This window comes from Mytilus galloprovincialis, chromosome 2, assembly GCF_965363235.1.
Source record: "Mytilus galloprovincialis chromosome 2, xbMytGall1.hap1.1, whole genome shotgun sequence".
NCBI lineage: Eukaryota > Metazoa > Mollusca > Bivalvia > Mytilida > Mytilidae > Mytilus > Mytilus galloprovincialis.
This window is the reverse complement of record NC_134839.1, coordinates 1,062,603-1,085,822: the sequence shown is the minus strand read 5'-3', so window position 1 is coordinate 1,085,822 and position 23,220 is coordinate 1,062,603. Positions and strand designations below refer to the sequence as shown.

The window sequence follows — 23,220 nt, the reverse complement described above, 5'->3', positions numbered from 1 at the left end:
GTGCTGTGGCTAAAATATATCATTCATTTCATTGGCACTCGATTGTATTTTCGGTCAGCACTTTCGAGATAATACACAATTAAAACCGTATAATACTTACATTCTGGACACCATATAAAATTTAAGAAGAAGCGAGTACAACAAGCAAAGACCCTCTACTAGAAAAACACTTAATGATATTAAAATAAGAAGACATGGTATAATTGTCAATATGACAACTCCCCACAAGAGACCAAATAACATAGAAATTAACAACTATAGGTTGCCGTAGGACCTTCAACAATGAGCAAAACCGATAGTACTTGGACAAAATAGACACAAGAACAATTGACGCAGACAGACATAACGTTAGTCCTGATTTCATGAACGACATGCATGCCTAATTGAAAAGATATACTAAAAAATATAGTAAAACAAAATTACAGCTAACAACAGGATAGTCACTTTAGTCACTGATCTATATATCAAAGACTAAAATTGAGAATGGAAATGGGGGATGTCATGGTCAAAGAGACAATCCGACCAAAGAGAAGAAAACAACCGAAGCCCTTAAATGGGTCTTCAACACAGCGAGAAAAATCCCACACCTGGAGACGTGCTACAGCTGACCCCTAAATAAAAATCTGTAATTTGTAATTGATAACACCAACATGTAGATTGCGAGTGAGATCGAAGGATTGGATACAAAGCAATTATAATTTGGGGTTTTATTGTCCAGTATTTTATTGTGACTATTTTAGATGGATCTGTGAAATCTTTAGGGGTCTTAAAGCTTTCATTATATAGACAAATATACACATCTTGTTTTCTTGTTATTCTATATTGCCGGTTTTAATACTTTAAGTAAAAATGTGTAATATGTAATACAAGTTACGTGTAAATAATAACATTAGATGTATGTTTCATTATAATACTTTATTCTGATTGGCTAACTGCACATCACGTGTTATTCCGTAAGCAGTTGCATAGCTCTATACAACTTTTCATTCATGATAACACGTGGTCCAACAATAAAGTGCACAGGTGAATTAAATAAAAAAATATATAAAATTCGTGTTTTCATGATCATAGCTAAAAAATGTAATTATAAGTATTGAATGCTTCTTTTCGTAACTTTATAGGGTTGTAAAAGCGTTGACCGTGCGCACATTTTTAGAATGAAGCGCTTCCGCGCTTCATACAAAATGTACTTCGGTCAACGCTTTTACACCCCAATAAATTTACAAAAAGAAGCATTCAATTCTTAAATACAATCTGGTTTTATTCTCTTTACTGCTATAGGTCATGCAGATGACATGAAACGGCACATTTCGATTGTCTTCGGTAACTGGAATGTTTTTACATAAAAGCATGCAACTTGCAGCTGTTACTTAAATTCAAATGGATACATTATAAAAACATTACATAAGTTTATTCTTGCAGCAAAAGTATGCAGCTCTGCATTTTAATTTGATACTATTCACACCAAAATATACTTTATAAATAGTTAGTGTATGGAATTTGATATATTCTTACATGTATTTGACAAACGTTTCAACTGTAATAAATTACACAATACGTCTGCATATATTTTTTATTTAATTCAGCATAAAAGAAAACTGAAACGTGAAATTAGGATTTATTTTAAGATACGTTTGAAAGGGTGTTAAATATTGCAGTATTTTCTTCTTGAATAAAGTACGTAGGATACAATTACTTGGTTACTTATTGAGTAAGACCAATTGCAGCTCTCAACCAAAAGGTTTAGATGACATGTCTAAGCTTCATAAAGACATTTATACAATTTTGACTATGAACGCATATCTAAGAGATGAACATAATGAGTCATTTTCAATGAACACTTTCAACATCTTCTTTTATTAAGTGTTATGAACACTTAGAAAGTCACGTAAGCACAAAGCTAGGTATGACGATCAATAACATAAAAAACACAATATAACTTACCAAACTATGTAAACATGCATACAAAAAAAAAACCGACTGAAATCACTCTAAAATATGACAGTTGACATTTAAGTGCGTTCCTAAGCCATCTAAAGTGTTGATGTAACATTGTGTTGCCGTCTATCAGGAAATAATTAGAAAAGCTGACACTAAGATATTGGAGGTACATGTTTCACAAGTTCAACACAAGACATTTAGACATCCAGAAATCGAGAAATACATCCACTAAATATATGATAGGACAGAGAAAAGATTAATAGCTACGAGCTAGGATATGAAACAAAGAAACCAGACTCAAGCTGGCAGCCACTTTTAGCAGCTAATCAAGTTAGCAGCCACTTTTCTCCAGCAGCCTATTTCCATGACATGTCTAAAAACCAAAACAAATGTAAAAGACTCAAACGTTCTAAAAAAATCTCAAAACCAAAGACCATGTTCTACGAGATATTAAAACATGGAAAATCCATCCAATGTAGGATAGATAAAAACTTAAAAAAAAAAAAACATACTAGAATATGATATAAAAATATGAACGTCAGATGTCATGCCAGATATTAAAGAACCTTAAGATATCGGAACTTGTTTTCCCATTTTAGGGGGACGATTGATTCATAAAAACATAATAATGACTATGTCTTAAAATAACACATAGAATGAATATGGTTATAATCTGTATACTTCAAATACAAAATAACGTGTCTTACATATTGCTGTTTAATTCAGTATGAAAAAGAAAAGTCAAGGCGTAAAATTAACATATATATTTAGACATGATTTTCTATAACAGCGATACATGTTACAATAGCTCTTTCTGATGTGTGTAATTTACCATAAACATTGATATATAAAAAGAAAACTATATGGAAATGACTTGACATCAAACTTCAAAGTTAATTAAAACATATAACGCCTCTTCATATAGTTACATCATAAAGTTTACAAATTGTTGTGGAACAAAAGAACTAATATGTGCAGTGATCGCAGCGCCGATTTTCATCAAGGAATCACAAAGCATAAGCTGTTGGAGAGCCAAAGAAAAACCCTAAGCTATATATCCTGTTTTGTATAGAGTACAAAAATCAATCTTTACATGATATTGCATTTATACGACGACGTTTTAAACTATATTTAGAAGATAACATATTCATCAGTAAAAGTTGTAAATCAACACAAAGCAGATGAGACAAAACATTTCACAAAACTTTCCTCATTTTGTTGTCGAATACCTTTTTTCTTTTAAACCAGACATGCTATGATGTCTCAACCAAAGTCCTTTTCTGACCATTGACCAGTTACTATTACGATATCATAGTTTTATTTCGTATATAATTACTTACTTAGTCCTTGCTATGCCTTATGGCACATACGGCAAAGATTTCGTAAATACCAGTATTATATACAAAAAAAAAATAATTGTTAAGATATATTATTTATTCAAATGTTCTCTTATATCCTTGAGGCATCGTCCCCTGGTATCAACTGCATTCAAGTTACCTATGATGCTTCCTTGTTTGCTTTTGATACAGGTAGGAAAGAGACATTTACACACATTTTACATGCCTATGGCCCATAAGGTATCGTCCCCTGGTGTCAGCTGCCTTTAGGAAACCATAATGCTTTCCTATTTGCTGCTGACACAGGATGAGTCATGGACATGTTTAATTTCTACTTTCTTTTTGGCTAATTATTATATATTTAATTGATCCAACTTTTTGTGTACTATACATATGTGGATATCTATTTTTTTTTTTTTTCTTTTTGGGCTGCTTGTTTGTTATCTATATCAACCACACTTGTAATAAAATGCATTAGTATTAAAAAAAACCAACATACTATAGATTCTTTATCTACGTATTCTTTAAGAACTTAAATAGTTCTCGTTTAACTTTTTTTTTTTTTTTTATCTCATTGTTTGTATTGTATTATGAAAAAAATTATTGATGTTGTAATGTTTATGCCCTTTGGGGCCCATAATTGGAAATAAAAATATCTTATCTTATCTTATCTTATCTTATACATATTTTCGTAATAAATAATGGTTGCTAGTTCAGTCTGGTATCTGTATCATTCCGGAATCGGAAAGGGTTATTCCGTATCCGGACTGATATTAACTCTCTCTCTCTCTTGTCTTGTTAATGCGGGTAGCAGACGTAATTTTATGATTGAGAACAAAACATAACAACTAAATCTATTTTATAAGTATTTGTTTGTGTTCTTTACATACAAAAGTCCCCAAAGGATACAGAACCAGACCCGAGTATGAAGGGTTTCGTATAGATTGTACACATTTTTTATGTAAAAGTTGGTGAGAGGGATCTTAACGTTGTCCTTGTACATAATTTATGTTTTCACCAACTTTCCTATCTTTTTAACAAAAACTGCATGAAAAAAAAAGACAGCGAGGCCTTGCATACATGCATACATGCTTCATAATATGAAGAATTGTATGACCATTCAACATGTTGCATAGGATATAACTACACTTTCAGTTTATCAAAAGTAGCCTTTCAAATATTTTGTAAAATCTATTATATATTCCAACATTACATTTCAGTCTATGTACACATTTCTGTTATGTTTAGAGAAACAAAGAAAAGTCGAGAAGTGAAATTCATTTCTGTTTGCAAGTTTTTTTTCTTATTGAAGAAAATATTGTTTAATTTCCTGCCTTTTGTATCTAGTCATGCAACATAAAACACCACAGAAAGTTTGCATGTTTTAAATCTATTCATTTACTCGATTTCTGATCGAATAGCAGTGACAAAAGCAAATTAAGTATCAAGTTGACTTTGGGTATGGGTGAAAGACTTATTGGTTCATAAACTCTGTTTAATTCTCTATTTTTTAATATAGAACAACAATACTGCTGTTTGCTGGCTTACTTTGATAGTGTTGTAATATATATTGTTTTTTTTTTTTTTTTGTTTTTTTTTGCTTGTTACATTTTTTTTAAGTCGTAGATTGATCTTAGGGGAATTTTGTTTCATTGTCAAATTCATGCTAAAATATATTTTCAACCGCTTTATCTGAAAATCAGAAATGATACACTATTTGTTTTTCTTCTTGTTAACAATTAAGCTGGAGTGAAAGAAAATAAATATTTAAACAGTTAACCTGTTAAGAGATTTCGTTTTATAGATATCATACAAATTTATAACAACAAAAAACTCTTTTTCAATCATAAAATCACCCACTGAAACCGAACGAACAAACTATCTGATGAAACAGCAGAATCTCACTGGTGTGCGCATAGGATCATATTAAAGATGTCAGTAATATTATATTTGGGAGGAAATGTGCTAAATTATCCTGCTTTTTTGTCTTCTTGTCAGTGTTTGAAATGGGTGAAATGGGTGATTTATAGGGGTATCGAGGTATTTTATGGGAGTGACTAGAAATGCAATTTAATAAAAGTAAAGAAAATATTGGAAAACAAGGGCATATTTATAAGAGTCAGCCAATTTAAAACTTTTATGGTTGTTTAAAGTCTCTGGACATGGTCGATTATTTTGAATTGTTTAAAAGTTGACATTAAAAAAAATTTTCGACGCACTAAGCGATATTGTTATCTTTTTGAGGTAAAGATAAGCATTTTACTGATATACAAAGTTAGAAAAACAACCTTCAAGTTGACGGCAAAATATATAAGAGACCTTACTTAGATATCAATGAAGGATATTAGAAGTACGATTCCCATTCACCTGAATGGTTTTATACTTACTAAATATGTATCAAAATTCAATTTAAATTGTCGACATAGTATACATTATTAATGATAATCTGCAAAATATTTCACAATTTGAAAAGACCCATTCACACAAAAAGACTTTTTCATTCAAGTGAAATTGCCGTTGAATAAAACATCTAAATGATCTGCTTTGATCTTAGGAAATATGGCGTTGTAAATGCCTACCCCGTACTGCTATAAAGTATTAAATAACGATATAGACACAAGAATAAAGTTATAAACATCTTACAATGCTATAAAACCTCTCGTGTTTTTAGAACAATATTCCTTAAGAGGATTTATTATCAGGAAGTGTACTGAATATTGCTACAATTATTGAGTGGAAAACTGTTCAAATATTGACATGTAAATAATTGGAAAACGGTTCAATCAATATATCCTAACATTATTGTGACCTGTTAAAGCCTGTGTTTCTGTATGTTGTGTCATATAATTTTATTATGATATCCTTAAATATACCAATTTTACGAAAAGTGTATAGGGCGTCCCAATATCAAATTTTTTAGTGTTACAATACAGTATGACTAGTGTTACTCAGATTTTTGTAGTCAAGAATTTATCGTCAAGCTTTGTACAACATATATACTATTATAATACAGTCAAACCTGTTTTAAGAAACCACTTCAAGGACAGTAAAAACGTTGTCTCATAAGACAGGTGGTCTTAAATAGAGGTTCAATTCATATCAAATGTACTACAGAGGGGTCTAAAATTGGTGGTCTTTTAACACAGGTTTTTGCTTAATACAGTTGGTCTCTTATGCAGGTTTGACTGTATATTGATGAAGATATTGACTTGAGTACTTTACATTTTTTAATTTTCCAAATTTGGTCACACTACTCAAAAGGTATTAATACGTTGTATTAATTTTCTATGCAAAATTTAAAGTCAAGCGACATAAAAGTTAAAAAAGAAAGAAAACCCAAAACCATGTTTGATTGTTGTTAACAACCTTGTTATAGAAATTTATTTGATTCAAGCACTTAATTAAAAATTTTACAAGATGTAGTAGATATAATTCTATGTCAAGTTTTAAATTTGTATTATTCATCCATCAAATGATTATAAAAGACGAACAACGACGGTTAAAATACTATTATATTTCCGAAAACATGTTATACGTGTGGTATACAAGTAATTACGACCACACTAACAGTATGCTTTCAACATACCCCTTTGGTGCAGTTAATCTCATTGTTAAATTGTCAATTCATCTGCTTTCCATTTAACTCTATAAATTGCAAATATATGGAAAGTGCAAGGGTAACTGTTGTCGAAATGTATCGTATATTTGCAAAAATACTTTTATATTTGTATATACCGTTTTTCCAGTTTATAATGACAGACTGCGTTTTGGTTACAATAAACGATGCTAAATGTTAGATTAAAACCAAATCAATTTTCAAAATGGCGAAGTGTTAGTTCGTTTATATTATGGATAGGAAAAACACAAGTCGACAAGACTGATAGGAGCTTAGTTGGTTCCCATACGATTGCCGATTTTGTTCTATAAGTATTCTAACCATGTGCCAAACTATATATATATATATATATATAAGTGCCTATAAATAGCAGCACATGACATACAAATCTATGGGAGTGTGGATTAATCAGTACAGAGATTAATTCAATTACACAAATAAAATTATAGATTGCCTAACAATGTAATTTTAACACACTATTTAGTATGTAAATATAAGAATGTTTAAAATATTTACAAAATGATGAAAATAAACGCAATATTTCGCTAGACCAACTAGCTTTATCAAGCGTGCATCTATCCAGGTGAAATCGGATGTAGATGATAAGAAACTTTTGCAGCTCAACGTCTATGTTGCACTGAACTGCCTTCAAAATAAGAAAATTTTGCAGCTCAATGTATATGACCTCTTGCATTTAGCTGCTTTGAAAATAAGAAAATTTTGCAGCTCAATGTACATGTTGCACTTGGATTTAGCTACCTTAAAAATACATAATTGGTAGTTGAAGTTAGCAACGTCCATTGGCCAATATTACGGGATAAAAAGGACGATGCTTTGTTTTAAATTATTCTTTATCTTTCCTGTATCTTTTTTCGTCTTTTTCGTTAAGACCATCAGGTTCTAAAGTGTGGAGTTGGTGGATCCAAAAGTTTTCTCTTCTCCTTCTCGCCGCGGTGTCCCATTCGGTGTTGACTTCTATAATTTGGAAAGTGACATTATCAAAAGGATGTTTCGTTCAACGAAGATGTCTTGTGAAAGGACAGTTTTTGTTGGTTTTGTACGATGAACGATGGTTATTGAGCCGAATATTAAATTTGTCCATAGTTTCTCCCACATACTGAATGCCACAAGTGTCACATGTTAATATATAAATTGAGTTCTCCGTTTTACAGTTGGAATTAGAGTAGATGGTATAATTTTGTTTAGTAACGGAGCTGATGAAAGAACTGCTTGTATTGGCAGCTTTACAACACAAACAATTCCTTCGACCACATTGTTTGTAGCAACCGGGCGATGGATTAGGCTGCTTGGTTAATACGGATGTCACTAATTTGTCACGGATGTTTTTAGGTCTTCTGAAGGCCATGACTGGTGGTGAAGAAAATACTTTTTTTAGATTTAAATCATTTTCTATAATTTTCCAATGCTTCTGAACAATGGATGACACATTTTTAAAATCAGGATGGTAAGTGAGTACAAGGGGTGTTCTGTTAGCTGCTTTATTCTTATCTTTGTACTCAAGAAGTTCTTGGCGACTAGTTTTGTTTGCTCTTTCGAAAGCGCTATCAATAATGTTGTTATTGTATCCTCGAACAACTAGATGTTTACGAAGTTGTCCAAGTCTAGAATTTTTCGTATTTTCAGTAGAGCATATTCTCTTAATTCGCAATGCCTGGCTGAATGGGATACCACGGGAGCAGTGTTTAGGATGGCAACTTTTAGGAGAAAGGAATTGATGTTTGTCCGTTTGTTTGGTATGAAGGTCCGTTATAATGGGTCCGTTCTTGATGTAACTCGTAGTATCGAGGAAGGAAGTTTAAACTTCCTCGATACTATACGAGTTGTATATATATATATTATAAACAAGTCTAAATTGAAAACTACGTTCAAACCTATATCTATATCTCAGCTCTCTGATGAGAGATTAGTTCCAAAATTATTACTGCGTTACAAACCATGCACAATGACGGTCACATAGATGAGGATACAATTGGATATTTAAAACCAGAGAACGCCAAGCCTGGTCGATTGTATCTTCTTCCTAAAATACACAAGGTTAACAACCCTGGTAGACCCATTGTATCCGCTAACGGCCACCCGACTGAGAAAATCTCGGAATTTGTAGACTTTCATTTAAGATCTCATGTAGAAAATCTTCCTACTCACATTTAAGACACTACAGATTATCTTCGCAAAATGATATCCATGAACCCTCTTCCTCCGGAAACCCTCCTTGTCACTTTAGATGTCACCTCATTGTATACCAACATACCTCATGATGACGGAATACAATCGTGTAGGGAAATATGGGACTCGCGCAACACTTTAGAACCACCTACCGAATGTTAAGTCCAACTGCTTACTCTGGTCCTGAAATCCAACAATTTTACTTTTAATGGTGAGAATTACCTTCAAATAAACGGGACAGCGATGGGGACGAAAATGGCACCGTCTTACGCCAATATTTTCATGGGCAAATTAGAGAAACAAATTATTTCAACATCCTTAACCAAACCTCTGTCTTGGTTCCGTTTCATCGATGATGTTGACATGAAATGGATTGAATCCCAACAAAAATTGGATGCTTTTATCAGACATGCAAACAACGCCCACCAGTCAATTAAATTTACATATGAAATATCCGACTCTAAGATATCTTTCTTAGACACAACTACATCTATAAAGGACGGTGTCATATCAACAGACCTCTACTGTAAACCTACAGATAAACATCAGTACCTTTCTCCACAAAGCTGTCACCCCAAACACTGTACAAAAAGTATCCCGTACAGTCAAGCTCTCAGAGTAAAGCGTATTTGCTCCTCTGAGGAGACTGTCAATCAGCGGTTACAGGAACTTTGCGGATTTTTAATCAAACGAGGTTATAAGAAATGGGACATAGATAAGGGGTTTGCGCATGCTAACAATAACAGCCGCAATGACCTGTTACAGTACAAAAAGAAGAGGTGCAGCAGAATAGTTCCATTTGTTTTAACATACAATCACGCCTTTACCAACCTTTCACGTTTGATCCGTGCCAATTGGCAAAGTATTGCCAATCACCCAAAATTATCCAAAATCTTTCCCGATCCTCCTGTCTTAGCTTTTCGGAGACCAGCAAGTCTAAAAGACTTATTTGTGAAAGCTGCCGTCTCCTCTAATAAAAGCTGTTCAACTACAGGATGGTGCAAGTCATGTGGAAACAAACGATGTCTGACTTGCCAACAAATACTGAATACTCAAACATTTACTTGTCACTCCACTGGGTCTGTGTACACAATATTTTGTAATGTAACTTGCAAAACCCAGAATGTTATATACATTCTTCAGTGTCGATGTGGCATGCAGTATGTTGGCGAGACAGAACAGCCATTCAACAAACGCATGAATGGTCATCGTAGTGACTACACCTGCAAGCCCGACCTCCCCGTAAGTCGTCATTTAAGATCATATGGGCACGACCAAGCTGATCTAAAAAAACTTACCATCACCATCATAGATCACAACGAGGATCGGTCAAAGGCCGACAGACTTGCTCGGGAAAGTTTTTGGATAAGAAAACTCAGGACAGTTTCCCCAGAGGGCATTAATGAAAAAACATAAAAGAGTCACTCATTTTCCCTACCATCACTAACTTCCTGCCATCACTTGTGTCCAGTAACTCCGACTCCCATACTGGACACTAACACTTTTCAGGAATTTTTTAATTATACTAGTTTTAATTACAGTTGGCAGGGATGTGTAAATACACAGCCACGTTCTATTACTTAAGCTTAGTAAAAATTTATTACTCATTTTTCTTATTATCAAATTACTATACATTTGGAATGTTTAAATACGCAGTCTCTGTTGCAATTTTTCTACCGCTGTCATATTTTAAATATCACACCAGCTTAGATCGGTCAGGACTGTTTATTGGGACTGTATTCCCACGCAGTTGTTTAACATCTCAACTATCACCACCTTTGGGAATTTAGAGCTCACATCGTAAATAACTATTTTTACTTTGGCATATCTCTGTAGTCTTTGCGCCGTGTTTGGAAATTTTAAAATTGTTCCAGCGTTCGCTTAAATTGTATTAATTTCAAGATTTTGATAGAGTCATAATTTGAATTGGTATGATTCATTTGTCATCGTGCTATTACAGAGGAAGGATATCTGTTATCCGAAATATCTAACATATTGTTCGTTTTATCGTGTTTTTGGTGATGTTGTACCCTTTTAGACTTGTTATATATTATATTTTGTAGTGTACTGAATCATAATTATACGATCCATCGCCCCGTAAGATTTATCGTCGACTATTTATTCAGTCATTTAATATATATATATTAAGCTTCTACTACCAACCACTAATGCTTCAACGTTATGCTTATGATATATTGCAGTGTTTTGCTTGACAGTATTAAAAAGATTGTCAGATACTTAACAACAACAAAATAGAAGAACTTCTGTTCCTTTTTTGGGGTGAATGGTGTGATTTTTTTACTTTTGACTTGCAGCAAAAACAGTTTTGCTAAAATCATTTCTTTTTTCAAACAATTTATTCAATTTTGAGTAACTTTTAATTGAATCTTGCAATGAACCATCACATATTGTCCCATACCCCACACATTTTAGAATGAGTCATGGAACATATTCTGCAAGATGGCTATATTTAACTTTATAAGCATCTGTTCTTTACTTATAATATAATGATCACTGTCCTCCTTTTACAGACGTTTTTTTTTAATCTTGAATCACAACAATATCATAAAATATATGTTATATTCACTTACCTTAATACTCATTAAACAAATACATGTTGAAAAGAAACATGATAACACTATTCAACCTATATAAAACCTTTATAAACGGTTCAAGTTGAACCGATACGCAACACTACAAAAGAGGCTTTGTTTTTGCTTTCTTGTCACATTCAATCTTTAAGCATTATACGATTTATTGAATTAAAAAACTAAACAGATTACATATCTACGTTTTGTTTGACCTACTTAACGAGAATTGTGTTACGTGTAATTTATACTTATGAATAGAAATGATACAAATTACGATGCTTAAAGGTTAAAGGTTCCATCAAACGGAAGATGGAATAAAAGTAAAATAAATCTTAAACAGCCTTATTTATTGTTATTTTTCATGTACATTTTGTTTGTTGACTAATTAAAATTAAAAAAGGGGGTTATATTATTTTTAAAGTTAGTTAGTCAATTGGAGAATTTTGGAGTTGTGAAAGCAGATCTTGAATATATTCCCAACTTTTATCGGAACGATCTACAGCTTGAAACACTGTATGCATTTTTATTTGCTTAATATCCAGTTGCAAATAGTCCATGCATGTTAAGGCTAATGATGTAAAAACACCTATTTGGTATTAAAGACCTGTCATCGCCCTCTAAATGTCTTAGACATTGGTTGCTGTCTCGGTGTTCGTTGTCGTTTCTCTTCTCTGTAATAGTGGTTGGTTATGCCCACACCAAAATTGTCTGTACAATGTTAAGCTACCTGTGCCAAGTGCTTTTCGTTGGTTTTTTTTTTTTACATTTATTTCGTCAGGTCAGTTGGTTGTTTTATGGTTTAATCAGTTCTATAGTCCAATATTTTTTGGTAATTCCTGTTTTCCTTTTATTGTAAAATTGTTTATATATTTTTCGTTTGAATTTAATCAAATTGAGGGTACCCACAATTATGCACAAAGCATAGAACATTTTAGTATTAAACTGATCGTTTATTCACACAAAATTGTAATGAGTTTTTTCATAAGATAAATGCTCTTGTCATATGTAAAAGGAAGAATATTTAATGAAAACAAATAAGGCCCTATATTTAGTATCGTAAAATCTTTACGAGAATTTTTATCGAAAAATAAATTCAGAATGATGAATTTATCTGTCTTTAAGCATACTTTCATATTGGTTGATAATTTTGTGGTTGTACGGTAATATGTAGATTTAGTAGATACGAACTTATACTGACATAGTTATAATCTAGTGATCATGTCTTATATCAACTCAAAATGAGACACAAATCAGATAAATATTTAATATAACATATCATTACTAGATATCCATTTATGTCAACTTTTGAACTTAACACGCAATTTTTAAATATTATTTTACGACGTGAAATTTCTTCATCTTCACACCGACAGCAAAATGTTATTTGATTAGATTTATTTTGTACAGTTATTGCTTCGCGTTCTGTTCTTGAGTTAACTGTTATCTATTAATACAATTTTTTTCCATAGCTGCTGTAGGCAAATAGAAAGTGTATGAAGCACCTCTCTAATATTGTAATTCTTATTTATAATATATGTTGAAAAACTGAATATTTCCGCCAAAATATAACGCAATCTGTCTTTGGTCATTATAGTATACCCGTTTCAGATTGATTGGTTGATTGATAACAATTTTTGTGGAAAAATATAAATAGGCATTACGAGAAATTTTCACATCGTATTGAAAAAGTTTCCAATGTGACCTCTAGAAATGTTACTGTCGCTTTGCCATCTAGTTTTTATTGATGACTGTAGCAAGTACAAATTATTTCGCCCTGTTCGGCTTACAAATAAATTAAGGATTAAGTTTGATCATTATCTTTAATGAAATGTTTATAACCTTAATGCGAGTATTCATATTCGTAAGATTTTGTGTGAAGAGAGCCGTTGGTCTTACAAACAAATGTACAATCATTATGATATAACATTAGTATGACTGTCAAATAACTCATTAAATGATTAGTGAGGATTCAGATCTCAAACAAACAGTTTATAGCGTTAAAAAGTTTATTCAAGATGAGATACATGTATGAGGTACTTAATCCAAGTATTTTCAATTTACCTTCCAAATATACTTTTCTGGCTTAGGACAATGATCTACGGTAAAGAAATAAGTTATCAAATAAATGCAACGCGGTGTCATTGTTTGTTTAAAAAGGAAACACTTCGAACAGAAGTAAAAGTAAACAATACTAATTATAACATAAACAATAAACAAAGCGTACAAACTCTCATCGGGTATATTTATACACTAAAATAAATATTACTATAATTGAAAGACAACAATTTTTCTCCTTCAGGACAGTTGTGTTTCTTATACCAGGGAGGTCATAGGTCATCTGTACCAACATATTATACAAGTAATTCTAAATCAGATTCCAGCATTATTTGGATTTTCTTTTTGTCAAACATCGAATAAAATACCGTTGATTCTTATTTGTCCATACAAAGCTTCAAATTACTATTTAAAGTGTCAATTTTGTGAGCTTCATAACCTTATAAGTCGCTAGAGTTATACCACAACTTATTGTACTTTTCGTCCTCTTGCTTCTAGGTAATTTTAATGTTCTGTTACTAAAAGAATAGATAAAATTAGATCATCATTTAAAAAGATTAATGTTCAGATTTTTAGAGGACATTTAAATTTAAGTCATAATATGTTTGTTGTGTATCAAAAAGTAAAATCACAAAAATACTGAACTCAGAGGAAAATCAATTTGAAAAGTCCATAATCACATGGCAAAATCAAAAAACAAAACGCATCAAAAACGAATGGACAAGAACTGTCATATTCCTGACTTGGTACAGGCATTTTCAAATGTAGAAAATGGTGGATTAAACCTGGTTCTATAGCGCTAACCCTCTCACTTTAATAACAGTCTCATCAAATTCCGCTACATTTACATGATGCGTTAAATAAACAGTCACAATTAATAAAATAGTCAAAATATGGGTACATCAGTCATCATCGTATAACAACTTAACAGGACACAAAAACATCTACTATCTACGAACACATGGATTGATTTGAGTGTCTGATGTCAGAAAAATTATATACGTCACATAAATTTGTCGTTCAATGTGCATACAATAGTTACCAAAAGTACCAGGATTATAAACAATTTTAAAATTTACATAGGCAATGTACGCATACAGGGTACGCATATCAATTGTTATATTAGAAAGTAAAAAATGTATAATGAAGTGCTGTTTCTCTCTTTAAAAAAATACGGATTTTTTGGTATTGAATAGTTTCACTTGAAATTTTGGAGTCATGTTTTGAGCTGTGAATATCATACTATTTAAAATAATTTGTCCGAATTTGGAAGATATGGAACACATTTTGGTGGTGTTTTGACATAAAAAGAAACTATTAAATTCAGGGATACCTGTACTGCATATTTTTATTTTGTATTGCAATGTAATCGTCCAATTGTATGCAAGAACCATGACCTATCACAATCGTTGCAATGGAGTACAGTTCCTTTTGTGCCTTCTTTATTTATCATTAATGACCACTAGCTAGCGAAGATGTATAAGTTTAAATTACAGCAAAAGCTGCAAGAGTATATAAAGGCACTTCTTTTTATTGGAGTGCATATGAAATGGTTGTATTCCAACGCGAACATATTATGTAGTATGCATGTTCAAACTATTTGGAAAATATTATTTTTATCTGTAGTAATTTCTGATATATATAACACTACATTTATGTCCCGTAGAAAAAAAAGACCGTACAAGGGCTGTATAGCCAGTCATGTTAGTTAAAAACTTCCAACGTTGCCCATAAAAATATATATAAGCAAAAATACAGAACTCCAAGGTAAATTAAAAATAATGGGTTGGGAATCTATAAACCCTGATAAACTTTTGGCTAAATCAATGAACAGAACGAATAAAACAATGACGTGTAAAACATTTTTTGAACTTAATCGTGATCGCCCAAATACACTCCTTTCAGCCAAAAGGCATTGTAAAAGTCTCAAATAATATTACTCAATGTTTATCATGATATAATATTAGACTTTTCGCCCAAATTATGCATTTGATAATCCCCTAAACTTGCAACTGATTAAACACGACAATCTGTAATATACATGTACATGTATTTCAATACACTTTATAAATAAGCATCTTATGAATCATTTTTTTCTTCGTGAACTAATGATTTGGACCACACCCGAAGTCCATCGAAGACCACACAGAATTGAGACACAGAATCTCTATAAAACAAACATTTTTTTGAAATACTAAATGAATTAAAAGTACATCTGTGAAACATTCATTCATTAATTCATTTCTTGTTAAATATGGACCAATATATTCAGAACTTGATTACGAAGCGAAGCGTTCAGTGTAGGTGTGGTATTGTTGAAATTGACAGAGTTCGATCAGGTCAAGAAAAGAAAAAACGGAAAACATTCGATAAATTTCCGTCTTATCTGTAAGGCTTTTGTTAATTTTATAATTTACGGTAGAATTCTTAAACATCTCGACAAATTCTTTTGCAACGAAAAGAGATTTATATCAGGTTTTTTTTCAAAATTTATTACGTCATAAAAAAAGTTGATATCCAATTGAATACTCAAGGCACGACATATATGATAATAAATTACATGGTTTCTACATCGCGGCACAAACCCAATCCTGCATGTCACATGTACTTCTTTATTTTTATTTGTGACCACATGCATGATTTGGTTAAAAACATTTGTCTTAGACATATATGTGGTGATATTGTATAAATATGCTTAGGTATACATATATATATATATATAAACTAGTACTCTAAAATATATTTTTTTAATTTATATTGATTATTTTTGAAGATGAGTCAGTTATGTAATTTATTTCCTATGTTTGTTGATGCACCCATATGCTTTCTTACTTACTTACATATGTATGAAGAATCTCAAAAAAGAATATTCCTGCCTTGTAAAGTCTTATAGGATTAGAATGAATATTCTCACACCACAAACTGCATGGAATATGTGTGTACATAATTAATCATAAATGTTAATAGATAAGCCGGCGAAGCCAAAAGTGAAAATAGAAAACTGTCTGGAAAAAATCCTCCTCTTTAAAAAAAAATAAAAAAAAAGTTTCTGATATTTTTTTGGGAAATAAACTTCAACGTTGTCTTTCTCTTCGGTACATTATAAATCAAAGCTTGTGTTTGACAAAGACAGATAAAAGGTACCGAAGGGACATTCAAACCCTCAAGTCGAAAAAAAACCAAAAACTGGCACCTCCATGTCAAAAAGGAGGGAAGACCAAAAGACAAACTACAGTATGCACAAAAATACGACAGAGAAAGCTAAAGAGTGATCAACACGAACCCCACCAAAAAAACCCGGGGTTAATCCCATGTGCTATAGAAGGGTACATAAACTTATCATATATACTAGAAACTGAACCTTGCATTTGCGTCATCATACGCTGATTCGTCTAAAAATGACTTATCAGTGACGCTCAATTCTAAAAAGTTAAAAAGGCCATATAAAGTTCGAAGATGAAGAGCATTGAGAACCTAAAATGAACTGACTGCTAGAAATAAAAGTTTTCAACATGTCATCAACTGAACACCACGATCTTTATATGATCTCCACATACATAAAAAAAAATGAACAGAAAGCATATTTGAAAAAGTTATTAAATTATGCATCTACAAGATTTATGCATGTATCTTACTGCGCATATTTAATTTGTTATCATAACTGAAATCTTTAAAAAAAAAAATGAAGAGAACTGTTTAAATCCTCGCGATCACATGATTGTCGTGAAATATAATTCCCGTCTAGTGTTTCACTGTCGTAAAAGATTGTATAACATCCGTTGGAACGACTCGCAAATAGCTTCAATAAATGTAGATCTTATTGTAAAAGTAAAGCATTTATCAAACTTAATACCTGCTTTAAAATGTTTAGTAAATGATGAAATCCGATCACATGTAATTTACCTATTTTAATTATACGGTGATTTATAAACACTCTCATTTGAAAGTGACAGCTATTGAAAAGAACATAATAATAGATGACATATTTAAGTAGAATAAAATCTGTCCGTTATGTTTATTTAGTGCAATTTCTCGAAACGAAATTAGACGCATTAATCTCCTAAATGTACATTCTTATGTTATAATGATTATTGGCATTTTAATCATTACTGTAAATCCATAATAGAATTGAAAATTCCTATGGATACAACACAGAAAAAAAAACATAAATTGTACGTGAATTTAAAAAGATTAATATTTATAAATCCTTTTAACAATCCGACAAACTGTCACACAAATTAAACATGTGGTAAAGAGTTAATTACATTGTAACTATAATAACTTTTAGTATACATGTATCAAGACTAAACTAAGAAAATCGTGTGTACGCTTACTATGTAAACTTTATAGACTTGATGAGAATCGTCTCCTAAGTAAGATTTGGAGATGGTCATTCAGAAGAAGAAAAGGTTGGACTTTTGAGGTGAATAAAATTGTAGACAAGGTGGATAGTAATATTGTTGTACAGGACATTGGCGTTTCTGTGAACAATGCAATGCAAGTGGTCCATGAAAAACTCATCAACTTAGACAATGTAGAATGGCGAAATGAACTTTTAAATGATAAAGGCAACCAAGTAAATGGAAACAAACTTCGTACCTATCGACTTTATAAAGACAATGTTAATGTTGAAACATATACCAGAATAAACATTCCAAAATATCAGAGACGATGCATGGCAATGTTTCGCGCTGGCTCGTTGCCGCTAGCCCTGGAGACCGGGCGTTACTCCAGGCCGCCTACTCCGCTTGAACATAGACTTTGTAGATACTGTGAATTAGATGAAATAGAAACAGAAAAACATTTTCTAATGACATGTCCATTATATTCAGATTTGAGATATGACTTTTTACTCGAATGCGTTAAATATATTGAAAATTTTAACAGTATGAGTGTAAATGATCAATTTGTTAATATCATGAACTGCGAAGAAATACAGCAATATTTTTGTAAGAGTCTGCATAAATTCTTTTTACGTCGAAAACTTTTCACTTTTAACTAGTGTTAAAACAAGATTAAGGTTAACCTGATTTTTTTTCTTTAATTTTAATTTATAACTTTATACTGAAGTATTTTTATTTAATGGATTGCAATTTTATTAACTGTGATAGATCTAGTAACATTATTTTACTTTATTTTTATTCATTACTTTTTAATCGCCAAGTTTATTTTGTTTTTACTTAACAGATAACGTATTTGTAAATTAGTGTTAATACAGATTTTTATAAGAATTTAGTGTAAATATAGAGTTTTAAAAGTGTCTCATAAGTCAATTTTATGGCTGGGTATTGATTGAATGTTTTATGTGATGATATGTATATTGTGTACTTTATTATGACAATCAATATGTGACACTATAATAAAATAAATTTATCTATCTTATCATGTATACATTACAAATTCGTCCTTTTACGGTCGGCAATAATTGCTTATTTTTCTGTATACAAACTGTATGCATTAAATACTATGTCCCGATATTTTTGAGGGCAATACTTATATTTTATCACATAACGCATTCCTTCACACGCTTAGTGCAGGTTAAATATTTATATTTACACCACGATGTCATTAGATTTTATGTCCTAGCAAGAAAATAAGAAAATTAAATATCTTCTTTGCTCATCAACCTCAAATGAAGTAGAAAGCTTAGGGTTCTTTTTTAAACAGGCATTAAAACTGAAGGCCAGGGGACTCTTGATTTATTTATATAAATATAGTTGTATATCATATAGATAGAGTGTTTTCCATTTTAACTTTTATGTTTTATGACTAATGTTTTCCTATGGTTTTGTTTGTGAAATGTATTTTGTGTATGTTTACAATGTACAATGTATATTATTTGTCATGTTTGTTGCAAACTTATTTTCAGAGTTTATATGACAATAAATATTTGAAAAAATGTGTTTTTTGAATTGGATAACTGCATGAGTTTAGGTTTGAGGTAGAAGGCTCATTACACATGTGAAACCCCGGCGCATTTCTGAAGCCTGTCTATAGTCAGGAGCCATTGTCATTTATGAGTTGTGTATGATTCATTTATAATATGTTTCGAAGATTAGTGTAGCGTTCATTTCCACTAAACTAATACACATTTGTGTTAGGGTCCAGCTTAAGCCCACCTACGGGAGTGGGAGTTTCTCCCTGTGTTGGAGACCCTTGGTGGCCATGGGCTGTTTTCTGTTTCTTTGTCTGGTTGTTGTCTCTTTGAATGATTCCTCATTTCCATTTTCCATTTTATTTTCAAAAACATATCATGGTCAAATCGCTAAAAGACCCTTTCCTGAATGATTGAAAAGTATCATTCTGTATTGACAATACTATATCTCTTGGTGCAATTCACCAATTCAGACTAACGCCCTCAAGGTGTATCTAATACATACACAATTCAGTCGTAATGAATGAAATGATGAAAAGATATCTGACGCTTAGTCCATTTCCTCATTAAATGTAAAGCGTTAGAATCTAATAGAATTATACTCTTTTGTATATAAATTTAAGTGATATAGTTCCATCTTTTGTTAATATATCTGAACAAGATGAATTTAGTTTCATTTTGAGAAGAAATGATACTGACATTAGTACTGTATGTGTAGCTGGAATAAGCGATATGTTTAATTCGAACATTCATTTAAAGCAAACGCTGTTCAACACACAGTATGATAAGATACAATAAGATATTTTTATTCCAATCAAAGGGCCCATGAAGAGCAAAACAATTTATTATTACAACGATTTTTATAATTGTTACAATAATGAAACAAAAATGACACAAATCATAAACATGGATTTAACTATTTCTTAGATGTTAATCTACAACCAGATCAGAGCCATATACATAAAAAGGCATAACAATATATTTATTATTAACAGGCAAATATTCTCAACATCTTTAATGAAACAATATCTATACTATATTGATAGTTTTCTCAGTTCAAAACATTTATTAATATAAATAGCAATATTTTTCAATATTCTAGGTTTTCTTGAATAAAAAGCAGTATGTGACACAGAGAATCAACATTTTTTTAAATAAAATGACATGTGTCTTAGGAATAGTAGAATTTATACTTTTAGTTTAAAATAAAATTTTGCTGCTCTCTGTAGTGCAGAATAGAGACGTTGATTATCATAATTGGTATTTCGGTGCGTGTTTGTTTCATTTGACCACTTATACGGCTTTAAAATATTTTTGTATGAAGAAAACATTGAAATTCTGCTGGATAGTTTGAAAGTTCAGTATGCTTACATAAAGGCCATGGGGAAAGTTTAAGGATCTGTTAGTTATTCTCAAAAAATGTATAAAGAGACAGAAAAAAAAGTTCAAACAAAATCCAAATTTACACTGACCTGTGTCATCAGTTGCATTTTCTGGTATATACGTGGACGTAGAGCTCCCGTCTTCAAAGTTATATTCATCGTCAGTTTCAACAAAGAAAACAAGCCTGTCATATTGCATATACTGTTTATATTCTAACGTTCCCATAGATAAAGCCATGTTCAAAACCACTTTTCAACTTCTTCAATTTTCAAATACAATTCACATTATTCCGTGAGAAAGTTCTGTTCTGGAAATGTTTTGTCAGGCTTGTTTAATCCACATGTTATGTGACTTTTTGTATAGTAATCCAATATTAAACTATTGCATGATCTATTATGTACTTCGGTGATCCATTTAAGACAAACTGTGCCAAAAGTTTCAAAAATAAATTAAAAGAATTTGTTTCTTTTTTTTGAATTCGGAATTAACTTTTTGACTGACCAACTACTTGTACATGTAGCACACCCAAGTTGACGAAACAATAGACCTATAACTTATTACATTTATCATTGAAAGTTTTAATCTCCCCTTAATCTGATTAAAGTTTGATATAGATTAATTTTTATAGTTTATGACAAGTTATTAAGGCTATAATCTGGTTTGTAGTAGTATATCACACTCGACTCTGCAAATAATCGAAATATTCGAAAGGTTTATACATGCTTGAGATAAGTGTTTATATTTAATTTTCATATTTAATTTTTATTGTATATTGTGAAAAGAACATTCCTTGATACTTGATCCGATTCATTAATACTCTTGCAAACAATACAAATATGGACTTCTATTAGGATCAGTGATAGAAAAGTGTTTGTGATATTGTATACCTTTTGAATTTTGAAAAGTCAATTGTTTCATTAAACACTGACATTAAATTAGAGACTTCAGGGAAAATTATATTGATTCCCCACGTAACAAAAACCTTTTAGAGCACTAAAAGGTCTCTTTCGCTCCCCACCCCACCCCAAATAGGTATCATCCGCCCACCCAACCCCCCGAAATTTATTAATTAATTACATAATTATTCATATAATCCAGACATAGAAATAGAAAAATACAAATTCTATATATTAATTTATTCCACTGTTTATTTCTGTGATGTTTACGAAATATACTACGTTATAAATCAATCGTTCAATACTAGAAATATATATAAAACAATATATTATATATAAAACAATATGTATAAAACAATAAATCTTTAAGAACTCCCTCAGAAAATGTTTCAAAATTGCATGTCATGTTACTTTGTATACTCTTTAAAACTAATGATTGTCTTTAAAAAGATATGATAATTGTGGCTTTGATTCCCAATAGTGGTTGTACCATATCTATCAAAGTTTGATTAAAAAAGTAACCAACTGTCTGCAGTTTTTCTAAAGAAAGACTATCTTAGAAAAATTCCCATAAAGACTTTCTTTGTGAATGTCAAGAGAGTATACAATGATAGTGCAGAATGGTTGCATTCTAAAACTAAGTGCAATACTTTTTTTGGCTGAAAAAAGTTATGATGACAAATTTTATCGTCTACTTTCTATGCCACATACATACATATCCTGTTGGGACTAGATTCTGCCACGTGAATTTCGAGAGCAATACTTACCTTGTACAACTAACAGCTCACAACACTTGTTAGTCGCATAGGACATGTTTTAATATGTACATCGTATTACAGGTTTATCTGCAATACGTTGTCAGTATTGTCGTTATCCAGGTTGTAGAAAAATAATCAGTTAAATTGTAGTCTAGTAAAATAATACATATAATTTTTAATGTGAACTATATTGAACAAATATTGATACCATTTATTTATTAGTCTAACACTGTTTTAAAGAAGAAGGCTTTACAAACATAAACAATATCCGCAACTGTTGATTGTCCGGTAAAATTCAAATTGCTTATTATAGAGCGTGCATCAATATTTGTCCATTGAAACGTTTTGTCACAATTCGGAATGAAAAAAAAGTGCAATCTTATTTCCCAGTCTTTATCAACTGCAATAAGTTTAAATAAATGTATTTTTTTCAACCTTTAATCCTAGTTTTATTATTTATTTGAAAACTTCTTTTATTATGTAGTCGAAAAATAAAACAACACAATCTATTTATATTCGTACTATTCAAATTTTCTATATTTATACATATTAGTAAAACATTATAAAATCATGGCGATCTA

General features: G+C 31.3%; 1 protein-coding gene across 2 annotated transcripts in view; it reads right to left on the bottom strand.

The window, feature by feature from the left end:
• The window catches only part of LOC143062645 (uncharacterized), a 74,051-nt gene that overhangs the window by 22,719 nt on the left and 28,112 nt on the right, over positions 1-23,220 (bottom strand). The window contains exon 1 of one of the 2 annotated variants that reach the window (XM_076234329.1): positions 21,075-21,496. The exons of the other annotated variant lie outside the window; for it this stretch is intronic. Within the exon in view, the coding sequence (XP_076090444.1) occupies positions 21,075-21,222 (148 nt within the window). The 5' untranslated portion in view covers positions 21,223-21,496. Of the gene's footprint in view, positions 1-21,074; positions 21,497-23,220 lie in introns of those variants that run through there. 2 annotated transcript variants of the gene reach the window in all.